The sequence below is a fragment of the Pelodiscus sinensis genome, chromosome 7 (genome assembly GCF_052426305.1).
Source record: "Pelodiscus sinensis isolate ZL-2025 chromosome 7, ASM5242630v1, whole genome shotgun sequence".
Classification (NCBI taxonomy): Eukaryota; Metazoa; Chordata; order Testudines; family Trionychidae; genus Pelodiscus; species Pelodiscus sinensis.
In genome coordinates, this window is record NC_143058.1 from 13,008,363 (window position 1) to 13,026,549 (window position 18,187).

General features: G+C 43.6%; 1 protein-coding gene across 6 annotated transcripts in view; it reads right to left on the minus strand.

The window, feature by feature from the left end:
* Positions 1-18,187, minus strand: part of HEG1 (heart development protein with EGF like domains 1) — a 98,341-nt gene that overhangs the window by 12,328 nt on the left and 67,826 nt on the right. For 5 of the 6 annotated variants that reach the window (XM_075933173.2, XM_075933177.2, XM_075933176.2 and 2 more), the window contains 6 exons: positions 16,337-16,453; positions 15,668-15,787; positions 12,499-12,593; positions 9,947-10,005; positions 9,218-9,378; positions 7,827-7,961 (listed from right to left, as the gene is read on the minus strand). In XM_075933173.2, the coding sequence (XP_075789288.2) occupies positions 7,827-7,961; positions 9,218-9,378; positions 9,947-10,005; positions 12,499-12,593; positions 15,668-15,787; positions 16,337-16,453 (687 nt within the window). The remainder of the gene's footprint in view (positions 1-7,826; positions 7,962-9,217; positions 9,379-9,946; positions 10,006-12,498; positions 12,594-15,667; positions 15,788-16,336; positions 16,454-18,187) is intronic. The other variant, XM_075933174.2, reaches the window with a different exon arrangement.

The following is an 18,187-nucleotide window of genomic DNA, read 5'->3' on the forward strand; positions in this document are numbered from 1 at the left end:
CACCCTGCACGACAAGGAAAAAAGGTCAGAGCAGGGGACTGTGAGAAGAGCCGCAGGTGCGGGAGCCACAGTTTTTCCTTTGAAGAGCCACATGTGGCTCGCCAGCCACGGGATGGCCACCCCTGCATTCATCATAGATTCACAGAAGATTAGAATGAGAAAGGACTTCAGCCAACCATCCAAAACAGCATCCTTTGCACTGAGAGCAGGACTTCTGGCATGTCTACACTGAAAGTGCTGCATCCGCACAGCTGCACTGGTGCAAATGCGCTGCTGTAGTGCTTTAATGAAAATGCTCTAAGCCAATGGGAGAGTACTCTCCTGTCAGCTTAGTTAATCCACCTCCACAAGAAGCAGAAGCAATGTTGGTGGGAGAAACTCTCCCACCAACAAAGCGCTGTCTACAGGGAGGGTTAGGTTGGTGTAAGTATGTGACTCAGCGGTGTGGATTCTTCACAGCTGTGAGCAATGTAGTTATATGATATGCCTCCTTAATGTAGACCAGACCTAAGTCATAATTAGACCAAACTTGACAGGATGATGGGAATGGACAGGAGAGGCTGGATCACTTGTTCATTACTTGTTTTGTTCATTCCCTCTGAAGCACTCCCCCTGTCAGAAGACAGGAGACTGGGTGAGATGAACCTTTGGTCTGACCCAGTATGGTCGTTCTTATGTTCAGCTAATTCCCTGTACTCTTTGGGGTGGTGGTGGGGAGCTGCATCTACACTGCACAGCAATAGATCTTAGATCCTACGTCCCAGCTTAACTTGAGTTTGGAGCCTCCAGCTCTGCAAGGTCCTGGGAGCCTGCCTTTGAGCCCTGGGTTAGTGCAGTTGCAGTATAGATGCAAGGGGGAGTTAGCTTGGAACTAGGGAACCAGGATGGGCTTATATTGCAGTGTAGATACACCCCTGGAACATACAGAGCGTGAGAAGAAAAGACAGGGAAAAGAGCTGAGATGCTGCCAACACACGCACAAGCTGCAATCAAAACAAAGCCTAAATGTCAAGGAGCTGGGCCTGTTAATATATAACCTTAGACAGTGCTGGGGGGGAAGGAATCCAGGAGCCACTGCTCCCAGTGCGAGGTGAGGAGTGCAACATACGACAAAGAAGAGGTCAATATTCACTGCCATGTATAGCAGAATAGCAGCACAGACTCTCATTAACACGGAGCTGGGTATTATTTCTGGCATTCCTGATCCTTTAAAGGCCCCCTATCAAGGAAGCTAAGTACAATGGTCCTGACCCATGAATGAGGCTCCTGGGTGCTACAACAATAGACAATAATAGGAACTCAGTGACCAGATCACACCCTCCAATTGCTATCAGTTTGGCCCTTGGTTGACTTTATGCACAAAACTAGCCTTGTCTTAGGGCAGTGTCTGTTTGCAGCGCCCTCTGGTGACAGGCCAAGGCATAACAAGCACTCCTCCCTCAGTTTCCCTCCTTCAGATTCCCAAACAGTTTTTCTGCATACCCCTTCTGGGGTTCATTTATTTAAAAAGTCTCATGCATCTAACCCATAACAAGTCCCAATCAAGTCCCACAACCACAGTCCAGAGTGTACATTGAATAGAGCCCAAGTGTTATTTTACCGTTGCTCTGCTACAGCACCACCATTCCTTGCCAGACCCCTGCCCTGTATGGCTCCAGCATCCCTCACGACACCTCATTCCCAGCCTTTTGGCCCTCTGGCTTCAGCTCTCCAGCTGTGAGAGCCAGCAGGTATCTTCCCTCAGTTGCCCTGAGCCTTCATTTCTCTCCAGCCTTCTCTAGCCATGGCTTTCTGGCTCAGGAAGGCTGCCCGATTAACCCCTCCACTGGCTCTCTAGCCCTCAGCTCTTTTCAGCCTTCTGGCCCTGGCTTCAGCTCTTGCAAAGTCAGCAGGCTAGCTCCTTCATGGGCTTGCTGATAATTTCTCCTTCTCTCCAAGGAGGGCCTGCAGACAGCTCTGTTGTTTTTCCCAAAGACCTCCTCCAGTCTCTGTCCCTCTCTCACTAGGCCTCTGTGACCCTTTATAGCACCCATGTGCTGCTCTGCCCTCTTAATTGGCCAAATGGGAGCACCTGTCCTGGCACTGGGGTGCTGGACTTACTTCATTGTTACCCCTCCCCCCACCTTCAATGGGACCACCTGAGTGCTTAAATGCATTGCTGGATTGGCACCTCAGACCATAATTTGAGACGGTACACATTTTTTTTATGGAACATGTTATATGTTTTATGGATTTTCACTGAAATCAAAACTTTCTGTGGGAACATGTCAATTTCAATGACATCTTGTTTTTAAAATATTGGAAATGAAGCTTTTTATTGTGAAAAGAGTTTTTGAAGTGTCTATATATTTTCCAAAGTCAGAAGCAGAACCATTTTTTGATTCTATCAAAGCAGAGCATTTCAACGAGTCCAAATGTATCATTTTCTTGTGCTCTGACATTACACTGGCCCACCGTGATATGATCGATCTAATCACACAGCTTTGGCCTCTTGTGCAGATGTTAAACCTCTGGGCCCACACTTTGTAATTAGGATTTCCACCTTAAAGCAGAATAGAAAGCATGTGAAATCTGTAATAAGACTCCAAGCTATGCTTTAGGAAAAGTCTACATATTGTTAAACACTGCTGACTAATGAAGGCTACTGTCAAACCACAGCAAAACAACTGACAAAACTTTTGTCTCCTAGCTCTGTGATTTTTGTATGCTGTTTGCAACCTATGGAATGCCTTTAAAGTTCTTGTATAACCAGATGATTATAACTCTGTTCACCAAGCTGTCTCTCTGTATCCAGATAGCTGACAAGGAAAAAAATGAAATGTGACATTAATTGGTACCCATTTAAGATGTGTTGGCAACATCATCACAGTACACCAGGAGAATTCTGTAGCAGAGGGGTCCCCTAACACTAATAGTAATTGAAAGTTTCATCAATTTAAAGGCCAGAAGAGACCACTGTGATCATCTTCTCTGGCTTCCTGCATAGCACAGGCTATAAGAGTTCCCTGAATTAATTTCTATTTCCAATCCAATGGTTGTGGTTTTACTAGAGGACACCTCCAATCTTGATTTTAAAATTTTCAGTGATGGAGACTCCACTACAACCACTGGAAAATATTTCCAATAGTTACTTACACTGATTGTTCAAAATTGTGTTACTCATTAAAGGTAATTTTAATCTAAAATGCATCTAATTCAATTTTTATCTAAATTTGTTTAGTTGCAATTTTCAGCAATTGACTTTTGTTATATTTTGTCTGCTAAAATGAAGATCCCCCTCCAGAGTCACTGATGGGTTGAAGAAAAAAGGGGCAGTTGGAATGAAAAGTATTTCATCCCGTGATATGAATACATTATTGATTTTCCCTAGAATAGAGCTATTTACTGAACACCCCAGTCTTTTCTGCTCAACAGTTCTATCATTTCTATCTAATAATGGTCCAATACCACTATTAGGGCTTCATAATTCCTGAAATACTTAAACTGCCTCCTATTGTACTTAGCTCTCTGGCCTTAGATTTCTCCTTGCATCCTTTTCCTTCCTTTACCAATTATTTTCATTGCTATCAACTTTCCATTTTTTCCATTTGCTATTTATATTATTTGTAATGCTGCTTCCATTTTCCTTTTATGCCGCTCTGGTTTTTTTAAACCATTTTTCATTATCTCGCAACTGTAATTTTTTGGATATTTAGTTGCCAGTCATCATTCATAATTAAGTCAGTCCATCCAATTCTTTATATTAGATTTATTATTTTTATAAAATCAAGGAAGAGTCCTCAAGTAGGAGGACAAGTGATAAGTGTCTCAGTTAACCAGATACCTAGGCATCATGCAGGTAAATACAAAATTATATGTGTACATCTGACTTGTAACAATAGTGAGGAGTCAGCAGAAGAGCAGAGATTGAGCGATTTGTTCATATGGAACTAGATTTGTTCATACGGAACCCTATGTTGGGGGAACCCTATCTCCCAAGCTATGCGCCACAAAGGTGATTGCAACCTAATGATTAGCATAGCTTACACAGCCTTAGCACTCTTCTGCTACTTGGGGAGTGGGGAAGTAATGGCCGATTTTGTGGTCCAACCTGATGCCAGTCCTGATGCAGTTAGTGCACCCACCACTTTGTGCAAAAAAAATTATCCAGGTACATTGATAGGAAAACTATCATGTAGAGGGCAGGAACAGGTCCTGAATGCACCATTTCTGTGCTCCTAGGGTTCTTTAAATGTAATGCAGAGCTGCAGAACTCTGCTTCTATTTCCCTTTCGCTACCCATTTGCTCTCCCTTTCCTGCTATGCTGCTTCCCTCCCACACCTTTCCCCAGTTCCTTTGAATGTGCTTCGGAGAGAGCTCACCCTGACACTCCCCTCTCCGTGCTTTTAACTATTACTGGCTATTCTGAAATCTAAACATGGTTTTCTTTGGAGAAGGCGGCGGGGATAAGGGGGACAAACCAAGCCACAAACCTTGGAATTGGACCTTCACCTGACTGGGGCCGCCCACCAAATACAGAAGTCAAACAATGCCTATGCTATGAATCTCACATGGTGGAAAGGGGGGGCTATTACAAACTACAGAGACCTGCAGCCAAACAGAATTTTCAACTCCAGTCCTCTTGACTTTTCACTCAGGATTTCTTTTTGTCCAGGTTGAGCTCCCTCACCCACTAAATGCCTGCGGGTCCTTGGATGGGAGGAAGGGCTCAGAACTTTCTCTCTGCTCACACAGGGATCCTCGATTTTACTGAGAAAAATGCAACCTGTAGAAGCCAACACGGCGTGCCTGTAGTGGCATTTTTTTCATCCACCCTGCAGGTTTGCAGTCCAGTAAAGGATGGGGACAGGGCTACCTGGAGATGAATGGAAGTACGTTCAAATTATATTTAGGCTGAGATTTTCAAGCTCTTTTAGGCACCTTTGAAATCCGCACCTTAAACCTCACTATACTAGATGTTTGTGGAGCCGGGATTACCATTGTGGTCCAGGCAGCAGATTTCCCACAAGTGTGCGTTAGCTTTTTGTCGGGAAGCTGGAGGTTTGCTGCTGACCATTCACCAGGCCTTTTTTGCTCACCAAGTCACACCCACCTTCCTGTAAGGATTCCAGGTGACACCGCACAATAGGCACTTCCCACAGGAAGAGACAAACACTGTAATTAGAATTACCACTAGTGAGCACTGAACATGCTACAGGCTACATTTTCAGCACCCACACTCAGGGCCAGTTTTTCAGACCCCTCAGTCCCTTTCCTATGCACCAGTGGAAGGGGCTTGTTTCTAAGAGCTCAGCACCTTGTGTCTGGCATTCTTCGAGGAGAAAAAAAATGGCAAAATGTAAATGTCAAATTGGGAGCTGCTGGCTGCTGAGTCCTTTTGAAAGTGTGGATCATACAACCGGGACTAATTGGTAACACAGCTGTGTCACAAATCTGGCCCCCACTACTGAGCACTTGAAAATCCAGGCTCAAATCAAGACCTCTTTTTAAAGATCTTGCCCCACTCTCACTTCAGGCAGGTCACTACAGAAGATGGCACCCCATTCTGCCTCCAGCTCTTGACACATGGAGGTAAAGTTCCCCTCAGCACAGTGCTATGTTAAAGGCCAACTGCCCTAATGCAAATTTCACCTGCGCCATTTGCAAGCTCATGGAGATGTCTAAAATGTGTGGCACCTGACTGTCCTGCTCATTTTATCATAGCCAAGGTGATGGAGCATCTGGTATTGCTCTGCTGAGAGTCCCTTGACCAATAAAGTAACCTATTTATATTACAGATGGAATGAGAACAGAATGATCCCATCCCATCTGAGGTACTTATAAAGCCCCCATTACCATACTATTTGAGCACAGATAGGGGAGAGAGAGGTTTCATTACCCCCATTTTGCAGGTGGGAAGCTGAGGCACAGGGAGATGAAGTGCCTTGACCAAGGTCATACAGGAAGCCTCTGGCGGAGCAAGAAACTAAACTTAGCTCTCCCAAGGCCCAGCCTAACACCTTAACCACTGGACCATCCTTATTGTCTCTCACTCTCTCACTCACTCACTCACACTCACACACGAGCAAGCTCTTCATCATCTCTGACATCTACCTTCCTCTATTCTCAGAAGAAGAAAAGGAACGCTATTTTCTCTGACAGGAACCTATTGAAATAAAAACTAGATGTTAATTTCTGTGGGTTTCACACATCCCATCTCCTCCCCTTTGTTCCTGTCAGATGCCAATGCTGCTGCTGATCTTGATCCCATTCCAGGTACCAGAGCTAAGCAGGGAAACAGTATCACACATTCTTCAGCGAAGGCAGATTAGAGGGTTTTAAGCTTACCTCAAAGCCACTGCAGACTTGATTAGAATTGTTTAGTGTGATTTGATACAGTGTTTTTATTGTGCTGTCGACAAGAACCTAGCCAGCTAAGGATGGCAAGATTAAGCACTATCTGGGAACAGTCAACGTATCTTAACAAAAATACCCCCTACACACATGCACCCACTCACACACATGTATACACTCACAAAGGGTTCATTTGTTTTACAAGAGCACTTGTAGATCCCCACTGAGATTGGGGCTTTTTGTGCTACGCGTTGCATACAAATATTACAAGAGCTATACTGGTCTCTAAGGCCAGGTCTACAATGGACCTGGAAGGTCAGCTTAAGGTACATAACTTCAGTTATGCGAAATGTGTAGGTGGAGTTGGCTTGCCTTAAGCCAAGTTGTGGCAGCCTCCACACTGCAGGAGGCCGACAAGAACAAATGCTCCCGTCAGTGTCCCTTACTCCGCACAAAAGAAGGAGTACCGGATGACAGAGGGAGCTGCCCTTGGTGTTCGATGGGTCTATACTAGACCAGCTAAATTGAACACCAGCAGGTTGACCTCCAGAGCATCAATCTTCTGATAAATACAGACAAGCCCTAAGAGCTTGCAAACAAAGGCTGTGCCAGGAAACAGAGGCACAGTCAGAATGGCTGAGCCAGGGTTGGACCCTAGGACTCCTGGGTCCCCATCCAAGGCTCCCAAAGATCTCCTACAGATTGTAATATTATCAAAACAAACCAACTGGCCACTGCATACCCTCTTTCCCTCTCTGTCTGTGTGACCTTTTGTAGACTGTGAGCTCTTTGGAGCAGGGACACTCTTCCCACACATTTATACAGCATCTAGCAAGTTGCAGTCACTGTCAGAAACAAAGAGTGCACTATAACCCTCAAAATCAGGGCCAGCGGGCTCCCTCAACCTATGTATATTTAGTTTGACCACTGCCAGAGCAAAACAGGCCACAGTTTATTTAAAATCCGGTGAAACGGCTCTGTTAGGAGAAATTTGCTCTTGTATTTAAATATCCATTATGATCCTTTTTATGATAAAATAAATGTCCACTCCCTCTCAGCTACTCAGTCATTTCAAAATACTAAGGATACATAAATACAGCTTGTGAATTTAAAACAATTATCTTTACTTCCTCTGGAGTGCAGACAAAGGGGAAACACAAATAAGTGTGCTATGTTATTGATGCACTACGCCACTGAACTTTTGCCTCAGACATTCCAACCCCTCGTCTCTTTTACACTGGATCTTTTGGACTTGCTCAGCATGCTCCAGAAAGTGATAATATTATGATTCCTGTAGTGAGAGGGAATATCTTCTACTTCTACTGTAAAGCCCCATATCCAAAAAGAAGAAATCTAAGCTGTTACTATTTATTCATAGCTCCGAGCTGCTTAGCAAGCAAAGAAATACAAAAAACACAAGTGTGAAAATCATTTCAACAGGAATCATATTAAGCAAGCACCAAAGCAAATCTGGCTGTGAAAAGAACCACACCTCTGCAGGAATGATCCATCTTGTTGTATTTAAAGTAGCCACTCTTGCACTGGCAGACTGCAATGCCATCCGAGTCGGAACATTCTGAAGTTTCTCTGTCGCATTCAGGGTCCTTCTGTTTACACAAGCCATCAACTACCATAAAGACATCAACAATATCAGCATATCCTTGTAAATACACGGTTATGCGTGCTGATCGGCAGCTTTCCCCATATATCACACTGGGCCAGGTAATATTTTCTCTGTTTTCTTTAATAATATTTGTTCCCTTTTGAGATAAAACCACACACAGGACCTGATGCTGCAGTCCCTCCAGCAGAAATTGGCCCAAACACATAGGGATGGGTAGGAACCAAAACCAGGATCTGAATTCTATAGCTGTCCATATTTTTGAGTACTGTTCAATCACATGACACATATAAACACCACGCACATACAAACACCACAAACACTGATCGGCCAATACATATAAAACAGAACTCTTTTTTACCATGTGATTGTATAGTACGCAACACAATGGGGTTCTGGTATTAAGTTTGTGGTTCCAAGCCACCACCACAATGCAAACAACAAAGAATAATGTAATGGGCATGAACTGAAATCCTGCATCTAACCCGTCCCAGCTTTAGCGATCTGATAACCTGGATGAGATTTTTGCCCATATCTACACTAAATATATAATTTACTTACTATGAGGGTCAATATTTGAACACAGATATTAGCAGAGCCCTACAAATCTCTGGCTATCCACTTCATATCTGTGGATATTCACAACTCATATGAATGCGGATACAAATTTTGTATTGAGAACCCTGCACATTTGCAGATATCCATGGATATTTGCATCCCCGCTGGAATCTGGCATCAAGAAAAACCCAACCTCCAGAATGTAGAGGTTAACTATAGCAGCCAATAAATCAAATAAATAAATAAATAAATAAATAAATCAAATTGGCTGGAAGGTCTTGCCCCACTATAAACCTCACTAGCTGTCACCTTACCCCTTTTTAGCAGCATAAGCCCTGCACTGGGATAATTTTAATTGGTTCAAACCATGTGATTAGAATAAGTCTCCTGTTTTTTAATCTGGATTGAGTTCAATGTTGTACCCTAAAGATGAAAGGACCATGCACAGTGATTGTAATTCTGTGCTGCGTAATGTCTTTTGCCCATGTAATGTTTCCACAAAGAGGTAGATTTCTCACACATGGGTGTAAGATAAAATTTAAAATTCAGAATCTTGTTTTGGTGAGGGGGCTTTAAGATGACTTCCAACTAAATGAGATAAACATTTGAAAGACTTTTCAGAAAGCTACAGTCACTTTAAGAATAAACAAACAAAATGCGGATTACTTTTCACATTGGTTACGATCAATCCAGACGTTATTTACCTCGGTGGAGCAGCATAAAGCTGGAGATGAACTGGCAGGTTTCAGCAGGAGTTTTGCAAGCTCTAATGTAGCTTTTTACACTGCTCACAATGGTAGCGAATGTCGCATTGGATATCAAAGAGAAGGTAGCTTGAACTGAAACTCGGACAGAATTGGACTCCCTGCCAAAAATATACCTATGCATCATTGTTTTGCATTTTATTTCACTGATTGCTCTTATTAATACCAGTAATACATAGATTGCACACAACATTCTCTACGTATATTGAACAGACTGTCCAAACATTAGCAGTCCCCATAACAACCCTGCCCTATATTATCCCCACTTTACAGATAGGACAAATACATACATTTAAAACGAATTCTGTCTCAGGTGGGATTCAAATAATTCATAATAAAGCCAATGAAAGAAGATACTCATATTTTTCAGGGGCAAATTTAGGCCTTTAATATTAATGACTTGATTTTGAAAACAGGTGTCACTGACTTCACTGGGAACTGGGGTCAGCATTTGTGCAAATCAGGCGGTAAGTGACTTGGCCAAGGCCACAAAGCAAGTCAGTAGCAGAGCACTGAAGTGTTCTTTGCTCCCAGTTCCAACATTGCATCTATTTTATCAGCTGTAAAGTTTGAATCCAGAGGTGAACTTCCCCAAAGTTTTGAGGCTGTTCAGATCAAGGAGGCTGGCTTTCCCCTATCCCCAGCAAAAACATTTATTATATGCCTTACCTTATAGCTTTAACTTCTGAGTTGTAATAGCCAGGTAGCGTTGAAAGAGACATGTTCAGCTGCAGGAAAGAATGGCCATTCTATTAAACAGGATTCTTTTAACCTTTGCAACAGCCTGTTGTTTCAGCAAGACAGAGAGGCCTTTGTCTTGTCAGCACAGGAAGAATGAAGTTACCATTGTGCAGCTTTGGACATGAGCAAAGTCTTATGGTTTATAAAAATGAGCATCTGTCCGGGGCCTGCTGTGCAGTAAGCACAAAGGGGAAAGATCATCCAGCGAAGCAATGGGGAAAGAGGCCTGCAGAGGGCTGTATTCAGAACAGTGCTCATCTTCAAAGGCGCCTCCCCTGAATGCCATACGCAAGGAAAGAGCCTCATAATCAGTCATTTATTTTCATTTCTCATGAGTCTGTTTAATCAAGATCATGGTGAGTGAAATTCCATCTTCCTGCTGCTTTGGCTGTGTCACCAGACAAGCCTTTTTGCTTGGTTAAGAAGCACAGGGAACTGCTGTGACCTTAGTCTGCTCAAAAGCTGACCTAACTCGTGCAAAGATAAATACGAATAGACGGTAGGCAAGAGAACTATCCCTGGTATTATGACTGGAGGACTCCACTATGAGCTAGGAGTGTGATTTCCCTGCTTGCACACACAAACTCACAGTAGCTTGTATTGAACTATGCGTGTTTTAATACCTGGGTAGCCACGGTAAGAGTCGCGGAGGCATGGTTTGGCTGTGTCGAGAATAAACCCACCGGAAACTGGTGGGGACATGTCTGGCACAGCTATGCCATGCCACTGCTGCCCGAGCTCCCACAGCTAAACTCCTAGTGACATTTGTGCTAGCTTGACAAGAGTCGTGGAGAACATGCATGGAAGCAGGGGGAATTGCAAACCAAACTCATTGCGTAGTCATAGCCACGGTTATTTTTCCATGCAACATCAGCACCAGGTTGGAATTTATGGTGAAACTATGGGAACCCAGCATTACTGGCCCTGCTTTTATTGGTTTGCTTCAGAACCTGCAAAAAAAGCTCTTCAGAACCTTGAAATTGGAAACGGCAATATATCAACAAACCACGAGGGGGCGGGCACTTAATGCTAGCCAATAGGCATTCAAAGCCTAGTCAGAATAAGCTTCATCAGCTTTGCGCACTTTCTACATTACAGGGTCATCTGTGTCACTATACTACCTCTGTTTACCTCGCTCAGCCTCCTTGAATCGGGGCCTCTCCATTGAGATTTTAATGTATTGCAGGCTGAACTAAGATTTTAAAAATACACAGGTCTTTGAATATACATATCAGCCTAAACACCCATCCTTAGCTCCTGCCTAGGCAAGTCAATCTTCAAGCCAAGGAAGAAAAACAGGAGCTAATGATTCAAGTTCCACACCTAATACCGCCCATCCATGGGCATGAAGGAAGAGCTGAGGTGACCCTTTCTTGTTCCATCTCTCACTGGTGGAACTTGGCTCTCCAGGTGGGTAAACCACAACGGTTCCTTAGGTGGGAAACTTAGATTGGAACAGCATGAACACCAGCCAGTATTTTTCAGCTACATGCAGATTATCCAATGTTACCCCTATGTGAGCTGTTCTGTGAATGCAGCTTTCTTATCATTTATTTGTATTGGCACAGCAACCAGGAGCTCCGGACATAGACGAGAGGACACCACTGAGCGAAGTGCCACACAAACAGAATGGAAAGACAAATCTTGCCCCAAGGAACAGATTCATTTTTTCTTCCCACACAAACACAAATTCTGGTGTGAAGCACTGGAATCACAACAGAATCATAGAATTGTAGCAATGGAAGGAACCACAAGAGGTCTTCTAAGTTCAGGACCCTGCAGTCATGGCAGGATGAAGCACCATTTAGACCATCTCTGACAGGTGTTTGTCTAACTTTCTCTTAAAAGTCTCCAACAATGGAAATTCCACAACCTCCCTAGGCAATTTATTGCAGCACTTAACTACCCTGACAGTTAGGGCTTGTCTACACTGGCAAGTTACTGCTCTGTAAGGGTATGTCTACACAGCAGGGCTAAAGTCGAATTAAGCTATGTAACTTCAGGTATGTCAATTATGTAGCTGAAGTTGAAATAGCTTAACTCAGCTTTTGGCGTGGTCTACACAGCAGGAAGTCGAAGAAAAAACACTCTTCCTTTGACTTCCCTTACTCCTCATAAAATTAGGGTTACAGGAGTCGGAGTAACAAGTCCTCCAACTTGACTTTATTTCAAAATAAAGGCTTGTAGTGTAGACATGCTCTTTGTTATTTCAGAATAACATCAGTTATTCCAAAATAACGCTGCTAGGTAGACATACCCTACCTTTCTTGCTCAGAGATGTGAAAAACACACACACAAACCAGCAAGTTACAGAGCTGCTAAGTACCAGTGTAAAGAGGCTGCCAGTGCTGTTAGCTTCTCCCCTCATAGAGATGGTTTACCTAGAGCGCTGGGAGAGCTCTCTCTCAGAGCTGGTGATGTGACCACACTGCCATGTTAAAGTCTTACATAAGTTACAATGTTCCAGAGAAGACACTTACCATTGTTATTATTTCATCTTCAATTACACGGAGTTCAGAATACTTCCCATGAGTCGTGTTCAGTTTCAATAGAAGTTCACCAACAAATGTTTTTACTAAAATTAAAAACAAAGCCTGTTAGCTACAATACATGCAGCTTTGATACCCCAAGCCAATGTTCCTTCTCACCTTTTCCATCCATGTGCAATTTTTTTCCATCCATGTGCAGAATAAACTTTCTGTGCACATAGGCATGTGTGAATGTGCTCCGCCAGCAGCAACACAAAACCTAACTGTGGGTGCTCTACTAGTCAGCTGGGTGACATTTGAATTTCTACTATGTGACTGCACAAGCACACAGCTTACAAGGAATGCTGCCTCGACTGACATCTTACCATGTCTCATGAGCTAGACAGGGTTTAGCTTGGTTCGAAACTACAAGTGCCATAGCAGTGGGAAACCTATGAATGAGTTTACCACTAATAAAGCAAAGATCCCATGGGATTCTTCACAAGAAGTGGTATGTTAGCCCATGTCCTAGCTAGGGATGTAAGCGACTAGTCAACAAGTGATGTGACTAGTCGTCGTCCCCGACCCCTTGGTGCCTCTTTCCATACCATCTCTGTGGGGAGCAGGGGAGGTAGAGGCACAGTGGAAATGGCGCAAGCAGTGACTGAAGCAGTGTCTGTTTGTGCCGCTTCTGCTGCGATTCTGCTTTTGAAATGTACAAGTGCCTGAGCTTCCTGCAGGCCTTCCTTTCGAAATGTGGCTCTTGCTACAGTTCAAAGGTGGCGGTGCCCTTATGGACTAATAGAATAGTTGATGGAAATCCCATCGACTACTATTCGATTAGTTAATTAATCTAAATTAACATCCCTAGTCCTAGCTAAATCTTAGCTCAGATAGTTATATGTATCTAATTGAATACTCCTGTAGCTTAAATTGAAGAGAGAATTGGTTTTTGTCTTTTATTTCCTACCCTAACCTGCTCTGCAATGGTACTACTTGCTGTTAATCAGTCTGCATTCAACCATAGAGTAACTGGATTTCGCTGCTAGGTGCAATAATTCTTGTCCTACATAATCTTGGTCTATCATTTATCAAAACCTTCAGAGTAGCCATATAAATGTCCTAATAGAGACAGAGAGATTATCTGCCTCCCCACCACATGCCTCTACCAAATCTTTTTTTTTAAATATTTTGCTCATTCCATTTCTAATCTTCCATTTTTTGCATTATGTATTTTGACCTTCCTGGTTTTCCCTTTTTTATTATTATTATTATTTGTCTAAATCCTTCTTATGCTGTCGTGCCCCAAATGGCTTAGAGAAAGCAGCATACCACGCAACCTGCCATAGTCCAAATAAGGAGTGCAAAGGGTGACAGAGACTCCCAAAGGAGGGACACAAAAACATGGTTAGTGCAGGACACGTTAAAGAGGGTGGGATTCGTTTCTTAAGGGAGTCTTCCAGTAATCTTAATTACAGTAGTCTATTTCTGATCTGAGTAACTTCAGCATGGTCAGCACTTGTCATTTGCTTGTATGTTTCACCGTATTCTATGGTTTTCTTAAAGCCTCAGATACTGGAGGTATGTGACTAAGTAAGACTCTCAGCTTCCTCTTTTATATAAAAGAGACTTTTCTAGCGCTCCTCAGTGTAGAGAAAAGCTTGAAAATGTGACCCAAGTGTAAACTTGTGATGGGGTCAACAGGCTTGGCTGAAGCTTGGCTGGGAGTGGAGCAATATTCTGCTAGGGCAGGGGTGGGCAATAATTTTTGCAGGGGGGCCCACTCACACATTTCTGAAGTGGCCCCAGAAGGAGCGGAGCCTTGGGCAGAAGGGGCGGGGCCAGGAGGCTTGATCAATCCTAGGAGGCAGACATTAAGAACCCAATTTGGAATGTGGTCAGAACAGCAGGGATTCTATCTCTAAATCTTCTTTTAAATATCATGAGCGTGGCAGTGAAAATGAGGGATCATAGCTTCGTCTTTTATATATCTCATCCAAATTCAAATCTCATCCAAACTGGGGGAGGTCTAGGTTAGATATTAGGAAAAACTGTTTCATTAGGAGGGTGGTGAAGGACTGGAATGGGTTACCTAGGGAGGTGGTGGATCTCCATCCCTAGAGGTTTTAAAAGCCCGGCTTACAAAACCCTGGCTGGGATGATTTAAAGTTAGGATTGGTCCTGCTTTTAGCAGGGGGATGGACTCGATGGCCTCCTGAGGTCTCTTCCAACCCTGTGATTCTATGAAAAGACAAATACAGGTGCTGGTAATGTACTAAAACCTCCAATCATTTCCCACGCCTGCAGGCTACACGGGTGCACCTCTCACAGGAAGTTTTGCACTAGAGAAACCTCAGTGACTTCTCTTATTTCTGATTTACACTGGCATAATCAGAGGTGAATCAGATTTACAGTGTTTATATAATCTGCCCTCTTCTTAGTTCAAAATAAAAATTAAATCATTTTCTAACCGCGCAGTCCATCTTTAAAATGCCCTTCATTGGTACCTCAGCCTGATTCAGCAGCATTATTTTCACATTTGTTATTCTTTCACATCCTGGCTCATAATAAAGTCTTGTAAAACACAGTCACTTCTACAATAGATCATGAAATTCAGAGTCTTCTCACATATAGAGGTGATGGAATTTGCGTACTGAATATAAGTGTGTTATATCCTAAATGAAAGCTATAAAATAGGGCTTTGATCCTACAAGGACTTACACAGTTACTTAGCTTTATGCACATGATTAGTCTAGCTGAAGTCAAATTATACAATGGCTCTACTGGAATGCAATTAAGTCTTTGCAGGAGTGGGATCTAAGCTATTTTGTGGAATTCTTTTGGATTGTTAGAATGTATTAAAAAAAAAAACCCTGGATTTTCTGTCCTTCAAATACAGTTAAGCCTGTAGACATTATTTGAAACATGTTGTCTCTTCAGCTTTAAGACAGTGGAGGAAATCTTTAAATATCACTGAATTTGTTCCCCAAGACATTTTACCACAGAATACATTAGATTGCATACCAGTATACACATAAAAGGTGCTTAAACTTATGAAAACTAGTTATTGGTAGCTGAATTTGAAAGTAAAGAATTTGTGTGATCCTTAGGGGTGTTGGGTTTTTTCCCCTAAGTTGTTGTTGTTGGTTTTTTTTGTTTTGTTTTTTTACAATTCTCTTACCTAAACTGCATTTTCTTTTTTCTAGCTGGTATCCAAGAGGACATTTGCAGACATAGGAGCCCTGAGTGTTATTACATATGGCGAAAGCTGGGCATGGGTTAGAAAGACATTCATCCACATCTGAAACAAGGGAGAAAACACAACCACTAATACGATCACAGAAGTACAGGAATCATTGACAGTAGAACCGAAAAAGCTTATTTGGCTCATTCACAGGACCCTCTGTGCACTGCTGTATGACTCACTGCACTGTTACCACTTATTGCTGTTTATCCTGTTCTTGATTATTCTTCTGGTGCTGAGAGAATAAATGCAAAAAGCTTTTCTATTCTCATTCAGTAGTTTTACAGATTTTGCTTCAGCTCCTGAAAATAATACCTTGCTCTTATCAATCATTTTATCGGTACAGCTCAAGGTGCCTTAAAAAGGAGGTCCTCATTATCCCCACTAACCATACAGAGGTGAAGGGACTTGCCGAAGGTCACCAACAGGCTAGTGGCAGAGCCAGAAACAGAACACAGGTCTCCTGAGTTCCATACAAAAACTTCAGCCACTGGGAGCATGGCCTGTTTCTACAAACTGCTATCATTCTGGCAATGCAGACTGATTTATTTGATGCTAACACCGGTACAAGATGGAGGAGCCATGGGCTGTCATATTATCCTTTACCTTCACTGCAGTCTTCTCCTTGCCAGGCTGGTGAACACTTGCACAGATGTTTCCCCACAACACCAGTAATAATGCATTTTCCATCATGCAGACAAGGGTTTGTGGAGCAGATATTAACTGTGAAATAAAACATTTGGGGGATTAATTCCTGGCGTGGAGAGCGTGACTGTGGTTTTGTCTATTTTCATGTGCTCAGCCATACAACTCAATATAACACATTTTTATAGGACAAAGCATGGGATTCTCACCCCTTTTAAGAACTCTCCCTTTTCTGCCCATGGTTCGAAGTGCTCTTCATGATGCATGTGTTCTTCTCATTAACAGGAATATAAATTATACACCCATCCAAGTGCAAAACAGACCCAGAAGCGTGGGCTTGTTAATTTCACCCGATTGTAAGACAAGCTAGGTGGCAAATGTCACTCAGATTTCTTTTGTGGTTATTGCTGAGCAGGGAAATACACAAAGGCTGGAAGGAGGGGTTTATGGTTAAAACACAGAGCTTGGATTCAAGAATTTCCATGTGTATTTCTGGCTCTGCTGCAAACTTACTATGTGGTCTCAGACAGGTCAACTTTTCAAAAATGGCCACTTAATTTAGGTATCCAGCTTAAGATGAACTGATTTTGCAGAGTTGCAGAGTGACTTCACTGGAGGTACGGGCAGTGTTCCCTCTAAGCTGTGTGGCACAGGTGATTCATCAGCCCTGCCTAGTCAGTCAGCTCCCTGCATGGAGCCCTGAGCCTCTGACTGGGCGGGGCTGATGAATCACCTGTTAAGCTATGCCGCCCTGCAGCTTAGGAGGAACAGAGGTTATGGGTGTTCAGCACCTCTGGCAAGCAGGCCTAAGGGTCTCAAGTAGGGCACCCAAACATGAAATAGCCAAAAGGTACTTCTCTGTATTTCCGTTTTCCATTTGTAATATAGGGAAGAAGTACATTACCAAGAGCAGCAGGGGAGAGGGGACACGGAATTGCATGCACACTTTTAAGTCTTCACGCCTTATTTTTTAAAATGTGAATGTGTCAGAATTCTGAAACGTGGTGGGAGAAGAAATGATGAAAACACGGAAGTGTTCTCTCTCCCGCTCGCTTTTTTATGTCAAGACTTGGAATACTCTTAAAAAATCTTCAAAATTCAAAAATCTTAGACCAGCTCTAACAGCGACGAGGTAGGCATGGGACCAGGGTTCCTTCTAGGCAGCACAGCCACGCAGCTGCCTAATAAACCCCATAGAGGAGCTCAGGGCTGCGTGGCAGTTCTCTGCTGGGGGCCGGAGAAGCATGCCTCTCCCTCAGCTGCAGCAGTTCTCTGGGAGGGCCGGCAGGGAAGTGGTGGCTGGGAAAGAAATGCATGCCACCTGGCCCAGCAGCAGGGCCGGATTAAATCCAGAGCCCGGGGCTGCAGCCCACAAAGCCTTTGTGTTCTGGGCCAGACCTTCCTGGAGGGGGAAGGTCTGGGAGGCGGCTCCGTATACTGCTGTTCCACTCCCCGGCTGCAGCCACGTCAACATGAGCATCGGGAGGCTTTGTCTCTATGGTGCCCTCGCCTGAAGGCTCCACCCCCACTGGTACTGCAGCCAATGGGAGCTGCAGGGGGCAGTGCCTGCAGGTGAATGTGGGGCAGCGCTGGCCACCTGTTCCTCTCCCTACCAAATGGTAAGGACCCCACAATCCTCGCCCCCAGCCCTGAGCTCCCTTCCCAGACCCTATAATCCAACCCTCAGCTTGTTCCATCATCCTAGCTCCATCCTAGACCTCACACCTCAACCCTGAACCCCCTGCTGCATCCTATCTCCTGCCCAGACCCCGCATCCTCACCCAAGCCTCCTGCCCTGAGCCTATTCCCAAA